At 41.0% G+C, this 23,183-nt stretch overlaps 2 protein-coding genes across 2 annotated transcripts in view; both read left to right on the top strand.

Moving 5' to 3' along the window:
- The window catches only part of trpa1b (transient receptor potential cation channel, subfamily A, member 1b), a 39,040-nt gene extending 28,471 nt beyond the window's left edge, over positions 1–10,569 (top strand). Inside the window, exons 22-28 of the mRNA XM_034132431.1 lie at positions 1,327–1,496; positions 4,830–4,959; positions 5,413–5,595; positions 5,684–5,752; positions 6,524–6,625; positions 7,864–7,982; positions 9,643–10,569. Of these exons, the coding sequence (XP_033988322.1) occupies positions 1,327–1,496; positions 4,830–4,959; positions 5,413–5,595; positions 5,684–5,752; positions 6,524–6,625; positions 7,864–7,982; positions 9,643–9,856 (987 nt within the window). The 3' untranslated portion in view covers positions 9,857–10,569. The remainder of the gene's footprint in view (positions 1–1,326; positions 1,497–4,829; positions 4,960–5,412; positions 5,596–5,683; positions 5,753–6,523; positions 6,626–7,863; positions 7,983–9,642) is intronic.
- Positions 10,570–14,314: 3,745 nt separating this feature from the next.
- On the top strand, positions 14,315–18,251 carry LOC117483939 (musculin). The gene is made up of 3 exons (XM_034132280.1): positions 14,315–14,452; positions 16,908–17,120; positions 18,171–18,251. The coding sequence occupies exons 1-3, from the start codon at positions 14,315–14,317 to the stop codon at positions 18,249–18,251; spliced, it is 432 nt and encodes a 143-aa protein (XP_033988171.1).
- The last annotated feature ends 4,932 nt before the right edge of the window (positions 18,252–23,183 follow it).

The raw sequence follows: 23,183 nt of genomic DNA on the forward strand, positions 1-23,183 counted from the left end.
CACTCTGACCCATCCGTACGCGGTACACACAAAAACAGGAGAGACGAGAAACGGCGACACCGTTGGCAGAAGGAAGAATGGAGAGAAATATGTGGAAATAATACCATCAATAAAATGTTACCTCTCATTTATCATATATGAAGAATTCATTCGCAAAAATGGATTGAAGCCAATCTTAAAATGATGAAACAAACGCCTGTTTGAGACTCCTCAGTGCACACAAAAACGTAATTTGGAGAAATAAATAAATACGGATATGTTATTTAAAACCACCTCGAATATGTTGTGTTAATGTTATCAAAGTCAAAGTCAAAAAGTCAAAGTCAGCACATGACATGTATTCTCATAAATGATACGGTATGCAGAAGGACAGAATTACGTCTAAACTGAGGCCGTTTTGTATTTCTATAGGTTGTAGATACGAGCATGGTTTTTATATACTATCATGTTTAATCATGTTTTATGCCGTTTGCTAAAACTTGATAAGTCGCTCATAAAACACAGGAGGTATGGAAACTAAGAACACCATATATCTGGTAGATTTGGCAGCTGATATAACTCAACACATTAGTTTTATTTCCTTTAACTGGTGGATAGAGTTGCTGCGGGGGGGTTGAGACGCACAGGCTGCAGTGGAGACGCTGCGCACAGCTGATCGACAGCTGATCGACAGCTGGAACACAAACCACCAAATAAAAAATTAATATGAATTGACTCCACTCCGCAGGGACCCCCGATACTTTCTTACAGTTTCTCATCATGGGGGGGTTTCCTGTCCCCGGCACAAACACACTGCCTGAGGAAGGCTATGTGTATTTTGTCATTAACTTTTTTCGGACCACTTATTTATTTATTTTGGTGACGATCCGACCTCCATGCTGCTGCTCTGGTTCAAACTGCATCCACCAAATAATGTGATTTGTCTCGACCTCCCCAAAAGAACCAAAATCTGACACGGTGTGAGATGTCTTTTTTAGCTGTCATTTCCTGCGATCTTCTTCATGCAGTCAGTCACAATGAATATTAATACGGGGCGTTTCTTTGACTATTTATAGGCAAATATGGGCGTTATGTGAAGCCCGCAAAAGCTGCGTCCTACGCCGGTACGCAGTGTTTTATAAATCGGAAAATGTCTGTGCGTATTTATTTGCTTTGTCCTACGTAAGCAACCTTCCCACGTGAATCCTACGCAAGGCTTTATGAATGAGGCCCCTGCTCTCCATTACAAGGGACATTTAAAGTCAAAGTGACATCATTAAGAAGGGAACCTGTCCTGTGGAATGATGCATTTAATCATCATTTTGTGTCTTTTCTCGTCACTTTAAGCGCTGGAATTACTTCAAGGATTATTCCAACCAGAGCGACTGGTTTTCCGCCGTGCTCTCGCTCCTCTTCATCGTCCCCACCATGATGAACGCTGAAGGCTCTCTGCACTGGCAGGCTGGATCTCTGGCTGTGTTGAGCTCCTGGATCGGATTCCTGCTTTACCTGCAGAGGTAATGCTCACCTATTATGCACCAACATGTGTCCCCTCTTCTTCATGTCTCTTCTACATCAACATGTGTCCCCTCTTCTTCATGTCTCTTCTACATCAACATGTGTCCCCTCTTCTTCATGTCTCTTCTACATCAACATGTGTCCCCTCTTCTTCATGTCTCTTCTACATCAACATGTGTCCCCTCTTCTTCATGTCTCTTCTACATCAACATGTGTCCCCTCTTCTTCATGTCTCTTCTACATCAACATGTGTCCCCTCTTCTTCATGTCTCTTCTACATCAACATGTGTCCCCTCTTCTTCATGTCTCTTCTACATCAACATGTGTCCCCTCTTCCTCATGTCTCTTCTACATCACCATGTGTCCCCTCTTCTTCATGTCTCTTCTACATCAACATGTGTCCCCTCTTCTTCATGTCTCTTCTACATCAACATGTGTCCCCTCTTCTTCATGTCTCTTATACATCAACATGTGTCCCCTCTTCTTCATGTCTCTTCTACATCAACATGTGTCCCCTCTTCTTCATGTCTCTTCTACATCAACATGTGTCCCCTCTTCTTCATGTCTCTTCTACATCAACATGTGTCCCCTCTTCTTCATGTCTCTTCTACATCAACATGTGTCCCCTCTTCTTCACGTCTCTTCTACATCAACATGTGTCCCCTCTTCTTCATGTCTCTTCTACATCAACATGTGTCCCCTCTTCTTCATGTCTCTTCTACATCAACATGTGTCCCCTCTTCTTCATGTCTCTTCTACATCAACATGAGTCCCCTCTTCTTCATGTCTCTTCTACATCAACATGTGTCCCCTCTTCTTCATGTCTCTTCTACATCAACATGTGTCCCCTCTTCTTCATGTCTCTTCTACATCAACATGTGTCCCCTCTTCTTCATGTCTCTTCTACATCAACATGTGTCCCCTCTTCTTCATGTCTCTTCTACATCAACATGTGTCCCCTCTTCTTCATGTCTCTTCTACATCAACATGTGTCCCCTCTTCTTCATGTCTCTTCTACATCAACATGTGTCCCCTCTTCTTCATGTCTCTTCTACATCAACATGTGTCCCCTCTTCTTCATGTCTCTTCTACATCAACATGTGTCCCCTCTTCTTCATGTCTCTTCTACATCACCATGTGTCCCCTCTTCTTCATGTCTCTTCTACATCAACATGTGTCCCCTCTTCTTCATGTCTCTTCTACATCAACATGTGTCCCCTCTTCTTCATGTCTCTCCTACATCAACATGTGTCCCCTCTTCTTCATGTCTCTTCTACATCAACATGTGTCCCCTCTTCTTCATGTCTCTTCTTCATCAACATGTGTCCCCTCTTCTTCATGTCTCTTCTTCATCAACATGTGTCCCCTCTTCTTCATGTCTCTTCTTCATCAACATGTGTCCCCTCTTCTTCATGTCTCTTCTACATCAACATGTGTCCCCTCTTCTTCATGTCTCTTCTACATCAACATGTGTCCCCTCTTCTTCATGTCTCTTCTACATCAACATGTGTCCCCTCTTCTTCATGTCTCTTCTACATCACCATGTGTCCCCTCTTCTTCATGTCTCTTCTACATCAACATGAGTCCCCTCTTCTTCATGTCTCTTCTACATCAACATGTGTCCCCTCTTCTTCATGTCTCTTCTACATCAACATGTGTCCCCTCTGTGGAAAGAGACTCTGAAAGTTTCAGGAACAAAGATTCTCTCTCTTTTTGTCCTGATCCATTTCTATAAAAACCTGTCTGAAAATGAGCTGATCAGATTTTGGCCACTTTATGATGTCATAACAATGTTTTGTCTTGTGTAACCATTAGCCAATCAGCAACCAAGGTAACCCCCCCCCCCTTATCACCTGAATCTCCTCCTAGAGCACCATTGAGTTCTTTGTAACCAAATCTCTCTCAGAGGGGCGTGGGGAGGGGCTCCTTATTTTCATCTAACGTAACAGACAGAGAATCAGCACTTTGGAAACAGGGCTGAAACAGAGGGGATTATGGGTAATGCTGCAATGATCTGTTTGGTGTTTCAGCCAATCAGAGACAGGCTCTGTATATATCTGAGACCTGGGTTGCGGTCGAATAGTCCATTTAGCTTAGGAACCTTCCTAACGGAGTGAAATGACCCAGAAGTCCCTCAGTGGCAGCCATGACAAGAGCCGTTCGAATTCTCTAGATAAAAGGAAAGGAGGTTTCAAACTTCCTTTATAACCTCCTTTAGCTTAGGAACCACTGGACCTCCCTAACCGAAAGGAGAGGAGAAAATGCTGCCCCACAATGCCTTGCGGCCGCAGAATTTGCCGTCACACAACAGTCGGCCGTTCACGGAAACAACCGATTATGAACGAGAAATGATATCATGAAAGTTACGGTGCTTATTAAGCATTTTAAAACGTATGTGGTAAGTTGCCAAAGTGCTTTGTTTTGAACGTTCATCAGTCTTATAATCAAAAAGAGAAATATGAACGTTAGTTTTGACTGAAATGATCAAATAAAGTCAACATTTCACAGTCTTTACTTTTAAAAGATGTTTGAATGGTGATATACACAGTGATAGATGTTAAGGACTAACGTTTATAATAAATACATTTGTATTGATTTTAAGATCTTTTCCTACAATCATACGTATTGGGATCATTTGTATTAATGTGGACCGGAGGGAGAGGGTGACGAGCATAAGTTTCACTTTCCTTTTTTATTTCAATTCCAACTTTGGTCATGAAGAATATGTTTCTCTGTTGTCCCCGTTCATAAAGCATAACAGCATCAGAGCATGGTGCAGAGTCTCTAGATGAGTTTACAGTAGTCCCTCGTTCTTATTAAACATCCCTGTTGTAGTCCGCTGTATAGAAAACTGTAGTTTCCATAGTTTCCCCACAGCAGCAGACGCACATTCATGACCTCTGCTGGCGCATCATAAACACGTCGGATAGTGAAAGTGCAGTCGATTCTCTAAAGTACCGCAGTCTCTTCTCCTAAGTCCTTTTGAATTCTCCTATCCACTATCCCTTACCCCCGTGACCTTTCACTCAGAGGTCAAGGAATAGACGATAGGGATAGACAATAGGAGCTGATTTTTTGATTATTCGACAGTATAATAGGGGACCTTTAAAGATGTTGTTTTTCTGATCAAAAATCGTTTTATTGCGTTTCGACATAAGAAATGTTTGTCATTTAGAAGTGGAAAGCAAAATATATGCATACAAATGAGACAATGGTCTGTACTGATTGTATGTACAAAGAGAAAAACAGAATTTCAAAGAACACAAACAAACAATAACAACGACTAAAGTAACCCCATACGTTCAGGTGGATAACTGCTGCTGTCTCTGCAGGTTTGAAGGTGTAGGAATCTACGTGGTGATGTTCTGGGAGATCATGAGGACGCTGATACGCATCGTGATGATTTTCCTGTACCTGATGTTGGCGTTCGGATTGGCTTTCCACGCTCTGATGCTCAACCAGGTACGAGAAGAAAGAGAAAAATCACAATTCAATAAAGTTTCCTCGAGGTCTAGGGAGCACGAATGCTATGCTAAGCTAACTAGCTGCTGGCGGTATCTTCACATTGACCATTCAGACATGAAAGAGGGAATCATCTAAGAAAAGCTTATGTTATATTTCTCTTTTAAACTCATGTTGGCATTATACAACACAGGCACAGGGAGCAGAGTTATAATAATAATAATAATAGATTACATTTGTAAAGCGCCTTTCAAGGGACCCAAGGCCGCTTTACATGGTGAACAAACAGAGGGTACTGTGATGGGTTAGGGGTCAAAGGCCATGGTGAACAGGTGAGTTTTTAATGATGACTTGAAGATGTCAAGCATTGCGGATCTCTACATTTTCATAATCTTTCAAAACAAGCATTTCAATATTATCATTACGCAAACTTCTTTCCTGTTCCTCCCTCAGAGAGAGTTTGAGAGCGTGCCTCTGTCGGTGGTCCAGACCTTCGTGATGATGGTGGGCGAGCTGAACTACCAGAACAACTTCCTGGACACGTACCTGAAGAACGAGCTGCCCTTCGGAGTCCTGACCTACATTATCTTCATCGTCTTTGTTCTGCTCATGCCCATCCTGCTGGTCAACCTGATGGTGAGTCTCTGGATCCTCACAGACTCACAGCACATGTTGAGATGTTAAACTAAACACATGTTCTTGTTGTTTTGTGGTTGTGTTGTAGATTGGTTTAGCCGTTGGAGACATTGCTGAGGTGCAAAGAAATGCTGCTCTCAAAAGAATAGGCATGCAGGTATGTATGGGAAGAGCTTCCACACACACACACACACACACACACACACACACACACACACACACACACACACACACACACACACACACACACACACACACACACACACACACACACACACAGACAGGACACTCCCAACATCAATACTGAGGACTGGGTTATTCATTTCCGGCTTTAAATTAATAATAGTAATTGCTTTAAAGACAAACTGCTTTTGGTCCGTAGTAAATGCTCCCATTCTGCAAATGAACGGACAATTCTCCATCTGTTTTATAATACATTATACATGTCACTTGTTAGACGCTTTTATCCAAAGCGACTTACATACTCAATACTGTGGACAATCCCCACAGGAGCAATGTGGGGTGAAGTGTCTCAGGGACACAACGACATGCTGACTGCAGTGGGGTTTGAACCCGTGACCCCCTGATCCGAACACCAACGCACAACCCACTGCACCACACGCCTCCCTAATATACATTTGTCACACTCACACACACACCACACACGCACGCGAGCATGCACGCACACACACACACACACACACACACACACACACACACACACACACACACACACACACACACACACACACACACACACACACACACACACACAGGTACAATAATTGAGGACACACTGTAGGAGCCATATGTTCTAATGTATAATCTGAAATATTAGTAATTAGAAGGAGAAAAAAAGGCATGCACACAGAGATCATAGTGAAAAGGTAACTCTTCACTAACTGATAACCTGTATTTGTGACTTCAGATTGAGCTGCACACCTCTCTGGAGGACAAGCTGCCGTACTGGTTTATGAAGCGAGTCGACAAACCCTCGATCACCGTCTACCCCAACCGCCACTGCTCCAGGGTGAGAAAGAGAAACAGATGTACTGGTTATCATGGACATGTATCATAAGTCAATATATATATATAGGTATATCTGTGAACAGTTTAAATTCACTCCTACTCAGAGCTGGGAAGTAGTGGAGTTCAAATACTTCGTTACCGTACTTAAGTACATGTTTCTGGTATCAGTACTTTACTCCACTACTTATTTTTCTGACAACTTTTTACTTTGACTTCTTACATTTTGAACACAAATACCTGTACTTTCTACTTCTTACATTTCTAACACAAATACCTGTACTTTCTACTTCTTACATTTCTAACACAAATACCTGTACTTTCTACTTCTTACATGTTGAACACAAATACCTGTACTTTCTACTTCTTACATTTCTAACACAAATACCTGTACTTTCTACTTCTTACATTTCTAACACAAATACCTGTACTTTCTACTTCTTACACTTTGAACACAAATACCTGTACTTTCTACTTCTTACACTTTGAACCCAAATACCTGTACTTTCTACTTCTTACATGTTGAACACAAATACCTGTACTTTCTACTTCTTACACTTTGAACACAAATACCTGTACTTTCTACTTCTTACATTTTGAACCCAAATACCTGTACTTTCTACTTCTTACATTTTGAACACAAATACCTGTACTTTCTACTTCTTACATTTCTAACACAAATACCTGTACTTTCTACTTCTTACATGTTGAACACAAATACCTGTACTTTCTACTTCTTACATGTTGAACACAAATACCTGTACTTTCTACTTCTTACATTTCTAACACAAATACCTGTACTTTCTACTTCTTACATGTTGAACGCAAATACCTGTACTTTCTACTTCTTACATGTTGAACACAAATACCTGTACTTTCTACTTCTTACATGTTGAACACAAATACCTGTACTTTCTACTTCTTACATTTCTAACACAAATACCTGTACTTTCTACTTCTTACATTTCTAACACAAATACCTGTACTTTCTACTTCTTACATGTTGAACACAAATACCTGTACTTTCTACTTCTTACATGTTGAACACAAATACCTGTACTTTCTACTTCTTACATTTCTAACTCAAATACCTGTACTTTCTACTTCTTACATTTCTAACACAAATATAATACAAATGAACTCTTTATTAAATAACACAACTTTGGTTTAAACTTGTATTTGTTCATTGTAACATATGTCCACTTCCCTCTCTTCATCCTCTCCTCTTCTTCTCACCAACAGAACTTCCTCAGGGACCTTTTCGCAGGAGAGGAGGAGTCACATGACGTGTGGAGCCGCATGCAGATGAAGTCTCAGACCTGCTCCATGCTGGAGAGCGAGATCAAGAAGCAGAAGCTCAGGTAAATCATTCATTAATAGAGCAATAGATGCTAAATACTGGGAGTGTGGCATTGTTACTTTCATAACAAAGAGCTACCATAAGGAATGCATCAACTGTGGTGTGAAGAGCAATTTAAAATGTGTTTTTGACGCATGAGCAGCCCCTAGTGGTCACACAGATAATATAATCAGTATTTCTATAACAAGCACATGGACCAATTCAACACTTAAAAAAGTCATATATTGTTCCACTTTTACTGAACATCTAAACATACCAAATATCTTACCATTTTCTTTTGCAATGTTTAAACCTTTCATTTCTTATTTCTTTATAGGGAATGCACAATGACTTACTTGCTTTCTTAATACTGAATGCTGGGGATAAGTCCATCATTATGATGATTTTAATGCATTGTTTTAATTACAGTACATCAGTATGGGCAGTCATGAGGACATTATTGTCTTTATGGTTCTGATTGTCTGTATTGGGAAACACCAAATACAAGAGGCTCAACTTACAAAATGTGCAATTAAGACAAGATATAATTGCTCAAAATAAGCAGAAAATGTCCGTTCTGAGGCTCAGATGTCACTGTTCTCCACCCCATTGACTTTAATGCATTTTATTTAATTAAAGGTCCCATGACATGCTTTTCCGGTTATTCCCCGTCCCCTTGTGTTATGTAGGTTTTTCTGCATGTAAACGGTCTGCAGAGTCACAAACCCTCAAAGTACACCCTGTAGCGAGTAAAACTCTAACACAGAGAAGACCTGTCTATACATTTTAATTTTTCCATTTGTTTCTTCTCAAATGGACCAATCCATGGAGCTCCTCACACACACACTATCTCAGCCGCGAAACTGTGACGCGCTGGTGGGGGGCTAGTGGAACCTCTCAGCGGCGAAACTGTGGCGCGCTTACACTGTAGGTGAGCCGCATTTGGGGGTCCGGGGGGGGGTGCTAGTGGAGCCTCGCAGATGGGGGTGCTGCAGCCCCCTCAGCACCCCCCCTTCCCGCATCCATCGTGCTCAGGCTGAGTTCAGGCTGAGCTTCGCTGTGTCTCGCTGTCTCGCAGACCCCACGCAGCAACCAGGAAACGACACCAGTAAGCCAGCTCACACTGTCAGCGAGCCCCTCAACGTCCCGCCAACACGGCACCCAGACCCCACGCAGCATTCTCATCTGTTTGTCATTACTGGTGTCATTTCCTGGTTGCTAACAAACGCCATTGTAACACATAATCACTGATGTTCCGCTGTAACGGTGGTGGACTCATCAGAACAGAGTGGGCGAGCTGACCAATCAGAGCACAGTGGGCTCACAGGGAGGGGGAGGGGGGGGCAGGAGCTCCAACAAGCCGTGTAGGACAGAGAGTGATTACACATACTATACAGAGATGCTGTATGAGAAACCAATGTGAGTTTGGAAGATTGAACAATGTAAATCTATTCTAGTAGACCTCAACAATGGAATTATGATGAGTAGAAATGGCCATGACATGGGACCTTTAAAGGACATCAGGATAGGTGTCTTTATGGTTTTGATTGTCTGCATTGTGAAGTTTACAGTTATTATAGGAGGCTCAACTTACAAATGTGCAATTAAGACAAGATATAATTGCTAAAAATCAGCAGAAAATGTCCGTTCTGAGGCTGAGATGTCTGTGTTCTCCTCCCCAGGATGAAGGAGGTGTCCTGCTTGATGGAGAAGCAGCACACCCTCCTGAAGCTCATCATCCAGAAGATGGAGATCACGACGGAGGAGAGCGAGGTGGACGGGCCGGCTAACGTCCGAGGAAACGTTTGGCCGAGCGCAACGAAGGCCAAACCTCACGCTCGAGGAATGTCTCGCTGGGTCCCGCTGATGAAGGCCCTCGAGGGAAAAAAGACCTGAGATATAAAAAGTGTCTTCATAGAAAACGAAGCTAGACGAGTTTACAGTGCGAAGAATCACTCTGTAGACGTATAAAGGGCATTATTATGTTATTCAATATATCAAAACTCATATCTATAATGTCGTTTTAATTATAAGCTTTTAACTGCCTTAAATACTGTGTGGCTTCATACTGTAGCATGCAATGTGAATGTTGTCTGTGGGCTGATAAACAAATGCTCAAACTCAATTTACGGTGAAAATTCATCATCATTTTTGGGACGCAGACAGAATTTTAAGATGACTTGATATTTAATAATTGTATGTGTTTCAATTGGCTTAAACTTTCTCAAAGGTGAGTAAAAGATGGACTGTTTACTTTTGAGTTGAATTATAAGCTATTAACTACCTTAAATATTGTGAGTTTCATACTGTAGGACATATATCACTTGTGTTCTTGTGATAAACAAATACTTAAAGTTATTTATGTGAAAAATGTCTTCTTTTATGATGATTGTTGAGACAGGTGGATACATCACTGTGGCATGTTAGATTTAACTGGAATTTATAGGAAATTCAGAGCGACATTTGGTATTTTCTCTTATGAAATATAAACCAGAGACAGATAGATAGATAATAACTGAATACAATTAAAATCATTAAAATGAGTTGTTAAAAGTGAGTGAAATAAGACAGGATGGACTGTTTACTTTGAGTTCTCAACATGTATTTGTGCATCATGTGTAACCTGTGAAGATGATATAAAATATATGACTTTAATTCCCGACTCTTTTGTACAATTGTTTGAAAATCTATGCTCTTGTGATGCTTCAATGCACGACTTAAACACAGAAATGCTTCCTAATCGTCTCCGCTTGAGCGTCGTTGCTTCAGGTTTGATGTCGGGATCACAGGTGCATTGTGGGAAAACAGAGCGAGGCGTGTGACATGAGCTTGCACCTGTCGCTCTGCTGCAGAGGTCGTGACCCCTGAGAGTCTCCGCTGATGGACGAATGTTAGCGGACCCTTTAAACTACTTGAAGTGATTTTTATCCCTGGGTTTCATTATTTCCAGGGTCAGAGCAACAGCCATCAATTACACAGCGACGTTTGGGACACATGTACAGTACTCAACCCACAGAATGACTCATGAGACTAACGGTGCCTACACAGCGACGTTTGGGACACATGTACAGTACTCTACCCACAGAATGACTCATGAGACTAACGGTGCTTACACACGGGACGTTTGGGACACATGTACAGTACTCTACCCACAGAATGACTCATGAGACTAACGGTGCCTACACAGCGACGTTTGGGACACATGTACAGTACTCACCCCCAGAATGACTCATGAGACTAACGGTGCCTACACACGGGACGTTTGGGACACATGTACAGTACTCACCCTCAGAATGACTCATGAGACTAACGGTGCCTACACACGGGATGTTTGGGACACATGTACAGTACTCTACCCCCAGAATGACTCATGAGACTAACGGTGCCTACACACGGGACGTTTGGGACACATGTACAGTACTCTACCCTCAGAAGGGCTCATGAGACTAACGGTGCCTACACACGGGACGTTTGGGACACATGTACAGTACTCACCCTCAGAAGGGCTCATGAGACTAACGGTGCCTACACACGGGACGTTTGGGACACATGTACAGTACTCTACCCTCAGAAGGGCTCATGAGACTAACGGTGCCTACACACGGGACGTTTGGGACACATGTACTCTACCCTCAGAAGGGCTCATGAGACTGAGTGAGACCTCTGTTCTTCTTTTTCAAATGAACTGAACAGGCTTCAGATGAGGGAGAAATGTTTTACAATTTGCCTTGTTGTAGTCAGATGAGATTAGCATTTAGCATTAGCCTTATTGAAGTTGATCATTTGCTTTTGGAAAGAGGGTTAGGGTTGACGTCAGGTCTTTACGGGAAAATGCATTGAAGAGCGGGATTATGGGAAGCCTGGGAATGTGCCTTCGGATTAAGGAGCATTCTTGATTTGGGGAAAAGGGACATTTGAGCAGAGGAACACTTTTAAACCACTGCGTTTTAACACCGAAGATGTGTCCAGTCCTCCTTTAGATAACAAGGAAATCCAAAAGTAAAACAAAGTCATTCTTTCTGACTCATTATTGCTAATTAGTTTATGAATTGTATGGGTTTTTCTCACCTTCCGAGTTATTTCTTAGTTTTTATTGGACTGTTGTCTCGTAACTAGTTTGTTTTTCTGCTCACTTTGTTCCCTTCTTGTTGTCGTATATATTTCTGTTGTTTTTGTGCAAATCATTTTAGCTTTTTTCAGTGCGTTTTGTTATTGTTTTTCTCCTTAATTAAAGGCGGCTCGCTGTCTCTTAACCTCTCCTGTCCGATTCCTTTGGTCGCTATTATCTGGATTTGATGCAGTCATGAGAAAAAAATGAATAATACAAATCGGGAGACCCTTATAAACACAGCTTTGGATCGACTGAAGGAATCAGCAATAAGGCAGTGTTAGAGCCAGGATGTTGTGATAATTTACTCACTATCGGGTGAAGTGTTCGGAAGATTTTCACTGTTTCTCTCCAGTGATCCAGTCCAAAATGCAGCGTGCCTCTCAGCTGCAGTTCGGTAACTCTTGGCAGACTCTTGCTATCGTCATAAAACAAAGTCACACACATTATGTGGAATAAAAGCTCGCAGGGACTCTGGCCTTTTCTGGGAATATCTTGAGAGACTAAGTGCTGTATGACACACAACTTCTTCATTTGGAGAAAAGCTCCTACAAAAGCTTCACTTGCATTTCTGAATATATTGCACAGTGTGTTTTAGACTAAGATGTTTGCATAGCTCACACGAAACAGCAGATATTTGAAGAGTTTGGGACAAGAAAAAAACTTCTTGCATGCTCTATCTCTGCAAAAATCTTCACTCTCTTGATCCCAAAGATATTGAAGTGACTGTTATTTTGTATATATTGATTGTTGTGCTATTATGTATATGTCTTAATGTGTGCATATGTATACATGTGTCTGTTGATTGTAGGTATATACATATTTTTATATTTGTATTTTTGTATTGGGGATTGTGGGAAACGGTATTTCGATCTCTCTGTCTCTACACACACTGAACGATTGACAATAAAGTTGACTTTGACTCATCCTCAGAAAACTGTCTCGTGGACACAAAACAAATGCAAAAAATAGCCGAGATGCTCCTACAAAAGCTTGACTTGCATTTCTGAATATACTGTAGTGTGTTTCAGACTATGATGTTTGCATATCTTATAAGAGTTTGGTACAAGAAACAACTTCTTTCTTGCAGCATCTCTGCAGAAATCTTCACCCTCTTGATCTCAAACCTCAGAAGACTGTCACGTGGACACAAAACAAATAGCCGGGATGCACGGCAGAACACACTGTGATACTATGGGAATGAAGACGGTGCCACACCCTCATGCCAGCGCTCCAGATGTCATGGGAACCGGGAACAGCTGGTCTGCGTGTGAAAGCTGCTCCATCTGCAGAAACACAATCCCTCTGTGAACCCAGCCGAGGATTAGGCACTTTTGATAAGGTCCTCAAGACATTTCTATCACCAAAACACATCTGTGGAGCCGGCAACTCCAGGAACTGCTTACTATGTGTTGTGTGCATTTGTAAAAGTTGCAGAAGTGTGTGTTTTATTATCAGGGAAGTTTAATTCAACATAGAAAAAGGGATCAGGCAAGGCAAGCACTTTTCAACACAACATGCTTTACAAAAATGAAAGACATTAAGAGCATAAAACACCTTAGAAACATTAAAACGCAAAGATAGTAAAACACGAATAAAAGTTACAGTGCAGTGTGACATGTGAATAGTTCAATTAAGATGATCTGAATTTGGGACTGTCACTCGTCAGCAGGGGCGGACTGGCCATCGGGACGTTCGGGACGAATCCCTATGGGCCGGTACTGAAGTGGGCCGGTCGGACGATGTGGGCCGCTCGGCACCCCCCCGTCGAGCAAATCATCCACTAGACGTTTTTCGCGTCTAGTGGATGATTTGCTTATCTTTGTAGACCATTTTTTAATTTCTTTCTATTTTTTCACCATATTTGTTGTTTTGTCTCAAAGTGTGGACATGTTGCACCTCTTATTCTCTTGGGTTTCTTTTTGAGGGCCATTTGCTCGTTTTATGATAAGCATTTTGTGTTTAATAAATAAGAAGCACGAGGAGAGTTGTGGTCTGTCTGAGGTCACGGTGGTTTAGAGAGAAAGGGGGAGGAGAAATGTTCGGCACAGATGCCAAGTGCGAGACCCTTAAATGAGAGGGGAGATCAGAGGCATGTTTCACATTTAGAGAGAGCTGACATTTCTGCGAGACCTCAGTTCTGTTGGTGGAGTCTCGTTGCTTTTGTCAAGAGGTGACCAGCAGTTGCTTCCTATCCTGGTGTTTCCTCCTCTCTCAAAGCTGAGAGTCCTTCAGAGTAAAAGGTGATGTCCACCGGCTCCGCTGCGAGTGATGCTGAGGATTATGTGACGAGGAGGAGGAAGATCTGCAGGTTTTCAGACGAGGAGGACGAGAGGAGGATGAAGAGCAAAGTGTCCAAAGGGCAGAAGGACGAGAAGCCAGAGGTAGTGGAGTACAAATACTTCGTTACTGTACTTAAGTACCTTTTTCTGGTATCAGTACTTTTTTTTCTGAGTGTGTACTGACCTTCAATGTGATGTTTCTTAAACAGTAAAGTACTTTTACTCGAGTACTGTATACAATCTTTAGGTACTGTACTTCAGTAATACTACTTCCTGTAACTTTATACTTCTAATCCACTACAATTAAGGAGTATATATTGTCCTTTTATAACTTTAGTTATCAGGAACTTTGCAGATTCAGATCAAAAGTGCCAGACATAATTACAGAATAAATGATCATGTATTAAATTGGATAAAGATAGAATTTCACTGATGTTTTTGTGAAATCTACCAACTATTAAGAATCGCTTCTCCTTCAGTAGCTGCACAATCTAAGTGATGAACACAGTGATGCATCAATGATTATAATCCACTAATATGTTTTCCAAAATGGGCCAAAACGTTGTCATGTTGCCGTTGTTCAGCATGGAAACATTCATTAGCTAACAATGACATTATTGTTCTATTAATATAAAGGGAGGTCAGGTACTCTTTAAAACAGCTGCTAGTTATGGGTACTTGGTCTCCTATGTTCATGTCTCTTCTACATCAACATGTGTCCCCTCTTCTTCATGTCTCTTCTACATCATCATGTGTCCCCTCTTCTTCATGTCTCTTCTACATCAACATGTGTCCCCTCTTCTTCATGTCTCTTCTACATCAACATGTGTCCCCTCTTCTTCATGTCTCTTCTACATCAACATGTGTCCCCTCTTCTTCATGTCTCTTCTACATCATCATGTGTCCCCTCTTCTTCATGTCTCTTCTACATCACCATGTGTCCCCTCTTCTTCATGTCTCTTCTACATCAACATGTGTCCCCTCTTCTTCATGTCTCTTCTACATCAACATGTGTCCCCTCTTCTTCATGTCTCCTCTACATCAACATGTGTCCCCTCTTCTTCATGTCTCTTCTTCATCAACATGTGTCCCCTCTTCTTCATGTCTCTTCTACATCAACATGTGTCCCCTCTTCTTCATGTCTCCTCTACATCAACATGTGTCCCCTCTTCTTCATGTCTCTTCTACATCAACATGTGTCCCCTCTTCTTCATGTCTCTTCTTCATCAACATGTGTCCCCTCTTCTTCATGTCTCTTCTACATCAACATGTGTCCCCTCTTCTTCATGTCTCTTCTTCATCAACATGTGTCCCCTCTTCTTCATGTCTCTTCTACATCAACATGTGTCCCCTCTTCTTCATGTCTCTTCTACATCAACATGTGTCCCCTCTTCTTCATGTCTCTTCTACATCAACATGTGTCCCCTCTTCTTCATGTCTCTTCTACATCAACATGTGTCCCCTCTTCTTCATGTCTCTTCTACATCAACATGTGTCCCCTCTTCTTCATGTCTCTTCTTCATCAACATGTGTCCCCTCTTCTTCATGTCTCTTCTACATCAACATGTGTCCCCTCTTCTTCATGTCTCTTCTACATCAACATGTGTCCCCTCTTCTTCATGTCTCTTCTACACCAACATGTGTCCCCTCTTCTTCATGTCTCTTCTACATCAACATGTGTCCCCTCTTCTTCATGTCTCTTCTACATCAACATGTGTCCCCTCTTCTTCATGTCTCTTCTACATCAACATGTGTCCCCTCTTCTTCATGTCTCTTCTACATCAACATGTGTCCCCTCTTCTTCATGTCTCTTCTACATCAACATGTGTCCCCTCTTCTTCATGTCTCTTCTACATCAACATGTGTCCCCTCTTCTTCATGTCTCTTCTACATCAACATGTGTCCCCTCTTCTTCATGTCTCTTCTACATCAACATGTGTCCCCTCTTCTTCATGTCTCTTCTTCATCAACATGTGTCCCCTCTGTGTAAAGAGACTCTGAAAGTTTCAGGAACAAAGATTCTCTCTCTTTTTCTCCTGATCCATTTCTATAAAAACCTGTCTGAAAATGAGCTGATCAGATTTTGGCCAATTTATGATGTCATAACGATGTTTTGTCTTGTGTAACCATTAGCCAATCACCAACCAAGGTAACCCCCCCCCCCCCCCTTATCACCTGAATCTCCTCCTAGAGCACCATTGAGTTCTTTGTAACCAAATCTCTCTCAGAGGGGCGTGGGGAGGGGCTCCTTATTTTCATCTAAAGTAACAGACAGAGAATCAGCACTTTGGAAACAGGGCTGAAACAGAGGGGATTATGGGATGCTGCAATTATCTGTTTGGTGTTTCAGCCAATCAGAGACAGGCTCTGTATATATCTGAGACCTGTGATATATTGATGAAAAACAGTTTAATAGGGGACCTTTAAATACATTTCGAAGCCCATACTTCTTTATTTTTACTTGAGTAAAGAAGTTTAGTCAGTACTTTTACCAGAGTATTTTTAAACATGAGTATCTGTACTTCTACTTGAGTAAAGGATGTGTGTACTTTTGCAGACTCAGAGGAACGCAGCTAACGCCAGAGAGAGGTCCAGGATGAGGGTCCTGAGCAAAGCGTTCTCCAGACTGAAGACCAGCCTCCCGTGGGTCCCAGCTGACACTAAGCTCTCCAAACTGGACACTCTGCGCCTCGCCTCGAGCTACATCTCTCACCTGAGGCAGATTCTGCAGGAGGACCGGCTCCAGAGCTGCGGACATCCTGTCAACCTGGTACTGCTCACAAGGTCACATACTGACACTAGATTAAAGAGATGCAAATGCAATTCAAAGGTTGTATTGGCATCTGCACATACAGGAAGCTACAGTGTAGACATGGCAATGATCTAAGTACAGTAAGGTACATTTACTCAAATACTTTATAGAGTACAATCTTTATTGTGAACAGATCAGATACTGACACTAGATTAAAGTGTTTTAATCATCCGTAGCATTTTATAGTGACCTTTAATGTGATGTTTCTTCGACAGTAGTGTACAGTAACTAAGTACATTTACTCAAGTACTATATAGAGTACAATCTTTAGGTACTTTACTTGCAACGTTATACTTCTAATCCACTACAATTAAGGAGTATATATTGTCAGTATTACTTTTATTTTATGACTTTAGTTATAAGAAACTTTGCAGATTCAGATCAAAAGTGCCAAACATAATTACAGAATAAATTATGATGTATTAAATTGGATAAAGACAGAATTGCATCGATTTATTTGTGATATCTACCAACTATTAAGCATGCTTCGCAAAGAAAAGCTTCTCCTTCACTACGTAGCTGCACTAAGTGATACACACAGTGAAGCATTAATGATTATAATCCACTAATAATATATATGTTAATACAGAAATGCATAAAGAGTACTTTTACTTTGATGGTTATATTGTGCTTTTAATGCATGACTTTGACTTGTAACAGAGTCTTTCTGCACTGGGGTTTTACTGCTGAGTGAGGATGTGAGGTGTTGCATAATTACAGAATAGATTATGATGCATTAAATTGGATGGAGATATAATTGCGTGGATGCATTTGTGACAATCAAGCATGCATAGTAAACAAAAGCCTCTCATTTAATAGCTTCAACATTAATGTGATTACAACACATCAACACTACATCATAATGATTATATTCAACAACAGGCTGTTGTGCATATTGAGTACTTTTAACTTGATGCTTATGGTTTTGTGCTTTTAATGCATGACTTTGACTTCAGTCTTTCTGCTGAAGTGAAGATGTGTTCATCCTGTCGTTTTTCTCTCTAACAGACATGGCCGTTCCTGATTGGTCGATCAGACGACAGTCCGGATGTCCCGCCCTCTGTCAGACTCTGTGGAGCGACAGCATAGATCCAGCTGTGCAGACAAACATGAAAACATCTGTCCTCTGTCCATCATCGTGCTGCAGACAATGTGACAGTGTTGATCTCTAACTGTCTGCAAATGTCCTAAAAAAAGACTTTGAATTTTTGGTCAAACTCGTCCTCTAACACGCCGAGTGTGTTTTACAGCCAGTAAGGACAATTAAAAGTGTGTTTTCAGATATAGATTCTTGTGTGCATGTACAAAGGTTGTGTGTGTGTGTTTACACTGTGTGTAAAATATTTTATATCGGGTTTAAGCTCTGGATTTTCTGGACAAAGAGATGTCTTTAAATGTCTTGTTTTGTCGAGTCCAAAACCAACAGATATTCATACTTTCCTGATGTTTCTAGTTTGCTCCTTTGACTGTATTTTCATCACTGAGCTGCAATGTGCAGCTGGATTCTTTAAAACTGACAGTATTTATTGTGTTTGTGAGATGTTTGCATTACAGATAAAGTTTTATAACTCATGGTTGTCTTCTCTCTTGAGTTAAATCACATCCAAAGTCTCATTATGATTTCACTTTTTCTTGAATTTCTTCAAACACAGGTTGTTAGCAAATCCATGACTCTTGATGGTCTACTTATTGAGTCAGGTTAATCTAGTGGCGTCTGCAGCAGATAAAAAGTCCATTATCTGATTCATTTGTGCGTGCAACTTAACTCCAAGTGTGAAATGTGGAAAGGAATATATCAAAACAACCCATAAGAAACTTGTAAACAGTCACAAAACAACATTTCTGGATTTAAAAAACCTCTTTTATTCACTTTAACTGTAAAATACACACCATCATGATGTGCACCCCCCTCAAAAAACTCATATATCAGTAGCACCAACACAAGTTTATAAAGTTTGTAGTTTTTCCGAAGTATTCAGAGCAGATTTATGTATTCCAGTCTGCAGCCGCCGCTCTCTGGAGACGCTGAGCCGTGTCGTCTGACGGCAAGCAGTCGTTTCAGTCAAAACTAAAAAACTTCACACGGCATTTGTCAGAGAGAAGCAGAAGTACACACACACACACACACACACACACACACACACACACACACACACACACACACACACACACACACACACACACACACACACACACACACACACACACACACACACACACACACACACACACACACACACACACACACACACACACACACACACACACACACACACACACACACACACAGTCATAAAACATCCACACTTAGCAGAGAATAATGGATGACAGTGATCTCTTGATCTGGAGTCCTTTTATTCTGTTAAACCCCGAAACGATGTGCGTACAGATGGATGGAGGAGGAGGAGGAGGAGGAGGAGGAGGGGTTGTCATCAAGTCTGTGTGCAGTCGCAGCTGTCCGAGTTTCCCAGAAGTCTGAGCTGCTCTCTGGGGAGAAACCAGGCTAATGAGCCGCCTTCTCACACTCAGCTGGTCCTCCTTTCTACTCCTCTCTGTTCCTCCTATCAGCACTTTACTCCACTATTTATTTTTCAGACGACTTTTTACTTTGACTTCTTACATTTTGAACACAAATACCTGTACTTTCTACTTCTTACATGTTGAACCCAAATACCTGTACTTTCTACTTCTTACATGTTGAACACAAATACCTGTACTTTCTACTTCTTACATTTTGAACACAAATACCTGTACTTTCTACTTCTTACATTTTGAACTCAAATACCTGTACTTTCTACTTCTTACATGTTGAACACAAATACCTGTACTTTCTACTTCTTACATGTTGAACCCAAATACCTGTACTTTCTACTTCTTACATGTTGAACTCAAATACCTGTACTTTCTACTTCTTACATGTTGAACACAAATACCTGTACTTTCTACTTCTCACATTTTCCAAACAGGCTGGTTCCTTTAGTTTGAATGTGTGTTTGGTGGCGTGATCATTATTATTGAGAGTCATTGCGTGCCTATTGATTTGAACACGATCCGTGTATCCATCATTTCCTGGTCTTCTCTAAAGAAGAGGGACCAATGAAAACGTTGTCATGTTGCCGTTGTTCAGCATGGAAACATTCATTAGCTAACAATGACATTATTGTTCTATTAATATAAAGGGAGGTCAGGTACTCTTTAAAACAGCTGCTAGTTATGGGTACTTTTTACTGAAGTACATTTCAAAGCCTCTTTACTTTGACTTGAGTAAAGAAGTTTAGTCAGTACTTCTACTTTCACCAGAGTACTTTTAAACACGAGTATATGTACTTCTACTTGAGTACAGGATGTGTGTACTTCTACCATCTCTGCCTTTCTGCTCCATCACATTGGGAACTTGTAAATGTCTGACGTGCATCCTGGCTGCACTGGATATGAGGATCCATTAATCCCCTCACGGCACGTCGACACACTGATGATGTTTGGGGCGGGAAAACTTCTCTATTTCACAAATGAAACAAAAGAGAGTTTGTGCCAATGTATGGAAACCTGCAGGAGCAACAAGGACTGGGATTAAGAAATGCTGCTGTTGCATGTTTAAATGAAGCTCATGCAGTCTGTAATGTGACATGAGTGGCATCTAGTGGAGAGGAAGTGAAGAGGGGAACCATGCACCTCCTCACACTCATTTCAAACCTGAAGAAGTCAGGCTAGCATGCACTTACTTCTCATAAAGTCACTTTGCATAGTGCATATCAAGTCTAAGAATGATACTCTTATGTTGAAAGTAATTTCCGTGTATTGATAATATGTATTCTAACATCCTTCCTGTGCACTGCTTATTGTGCATCACTCAGTAACTTTGCAAAGTGTTAACCCTTCGAAACACGAAGTGAGAGTCCTAAAAGTTATGCATTATAAGCACTTTTTAAATGTTAAAATTGATGTTTTAAGGCTAGACACATCCATTCATTTATTGTATGCACTGGTTAAGATCTTAAGTTTACTTTGCATCCATTAAAGTCTTCTGTGAGGCCAGTGGAAAGAAAACAACCAATATATATATATATATATATATTATATCTCCATGTATGTGTTTCCTAAAGTCACCCTGTCCCTGTAGTGTGTTTACAGATATTTAAATGATAGCAGTGAAGCAATGTTTGTCCTGTTACAGTTCAAGATCTTCTGTTTAAATAAAGCATGACAAATACTTTGAGAGACAAAAGGTGGAGACATTGGAGGACACTTTAAGAAGTCTCAGTAGGAACCACACAGGTGTCAGTCATGACATTAACGAGGACACACACACACACACACACACACACACACACACACACACACACACCTGAATCTAACCTCGTTAACCTGATCACTGACACCTGTGCAGCTGCAGAGGAGAAACCCAGAGATCTCTGCAGAGTTACAAAACAGAAAACACACTTTTGAGGTTTAGAACAAGACAAAAAACTGTTGATTTGAAGAAATAGCATTAAAAACCAGATTTTCAAATGTATAATTAATGCAATACAGTTCCTCTCTCTGCTTCCTTTGCATATCTAGCTGTAAATATAAACTGGCATGTGTCTAATCTGGATTTAACATGCAGTGCAGTATCATGTTGTCCAGCAGAGGTCAGCATCTCCTCACTAATGCATGCTTTCTTTGTACACATGAAGAATTGGGAAACTTCCTGGCACGCATTACTTACTTTTCCCTCTTTGCATAATAACCAAACATCAAACGTTCAATTCACTTTTAAACAAACACATGTGCATGTAAATTAGAGAGGAACAAAGTGTCCTTTTTGTGCTTCCCTCACAGGAATATTGTCACGTTAAATCACCATTATTTATCTTTTTCGAGCTGCGTTTCATTCAGGCAGAACACTTTGATATCAAATTGCAGCATCAGCACAATCCAACGTTTGTAGAAGAATTTCCATGAACAGGAAGGAGCTGTCGGTCCAAAGCCAACATTCAGAGGCAGCTCTAAGTTTAGCTGTAGTTTGTTATTCAGAATCACTCACTCTCTCACTAATGAGGAAGGGGAGATGTAAATCCTGAAGTATTTCAATCACTCCTCTCCTCACAGGAGCGTAGTTCCTCTGTTGCCCCTTCACCCTGAACTGACATCCTGGAAGAGACATTTAAGGAAACAGTTTTTGTAGTTTTTCTGTCAAAAAGGAGTGAAATGACCCAGAGGTTTCTAAGTGTCATCCATGATAAGAGCTGTTTGATCCTCTATAGGAAAGGAGCTTCAATGCTTCCTTTATTATCTCTTTTAGGATACACTTGGTCATCATTTAGGAAAGGAAAGGAGATAAATCTAACCCACAATTCCTCCCAAAGACACACTGTTCTTATAAAGCATGTTATATCTTGTGCCACCACTTTTTGTCTAGGAGGCACTTCACACTTGACATAAAAGGAGCCGAAAATGTGAATTGAGTGGCGATTTATTATTAGATTTTTCCTTCCATACTTACATCTGCTGTTATCCATGGGCAACCTTGAATGAAACTTTAAAATACAAATTACGTTTTCACCTTGATCATAGAGCTAGAGAAGGTGGTGGACATTTTGTAGCAGATGCTTACTTTAAAATAATATGCAAGCCTTTTGGCAAATCAATTGTGCTTGGAAGGGTCATGCTGTAGTAAACTTTGAATACTTCAGAAGTCTCTTCACAGGAGTTCTTCATACACTTATGTTCCAACACCACATACTGTACGGTATGAAGAGGTGCTCCTGAGTTTAAACAAATATGTATTGAAAGTAACATGTAGCTAGTTGCATGTAATGGCATTGTGTATTTAAATGTAGTTGTGTTTGGGTTATAAAGTCTTCTAAATCACTGTAGTGAAGTTTACACTGACTGATGTGTGTGTGTGTGTGTGTGTGTGTGTGTGTGTGTGTGTGTGTGTGTGTGTGTGTGTGTGTGTGTGTGTGTGTGTGTGTGTGTGTGTGTGTGTGTGTGTGTGTGATTGGGTTACAGTGAGATACCCTCTCTGGCCTCGATACA

Source organism: Trematomus bernacchii, unplaced genomic scaffold (assembly GCF_902827165.1).
Source record: "Trematomus bernacchii unplaced genomic scaffold, fTreBer1.1, whole genome shotgun sequence".
Taxonomy (NCBI): domain Eukaryota; kingdom Metazoa; phylum Chordata; class Actinopteri; order Perciformes; family Nototheniidae; genus Trematomus; species Trematomus bernacchii.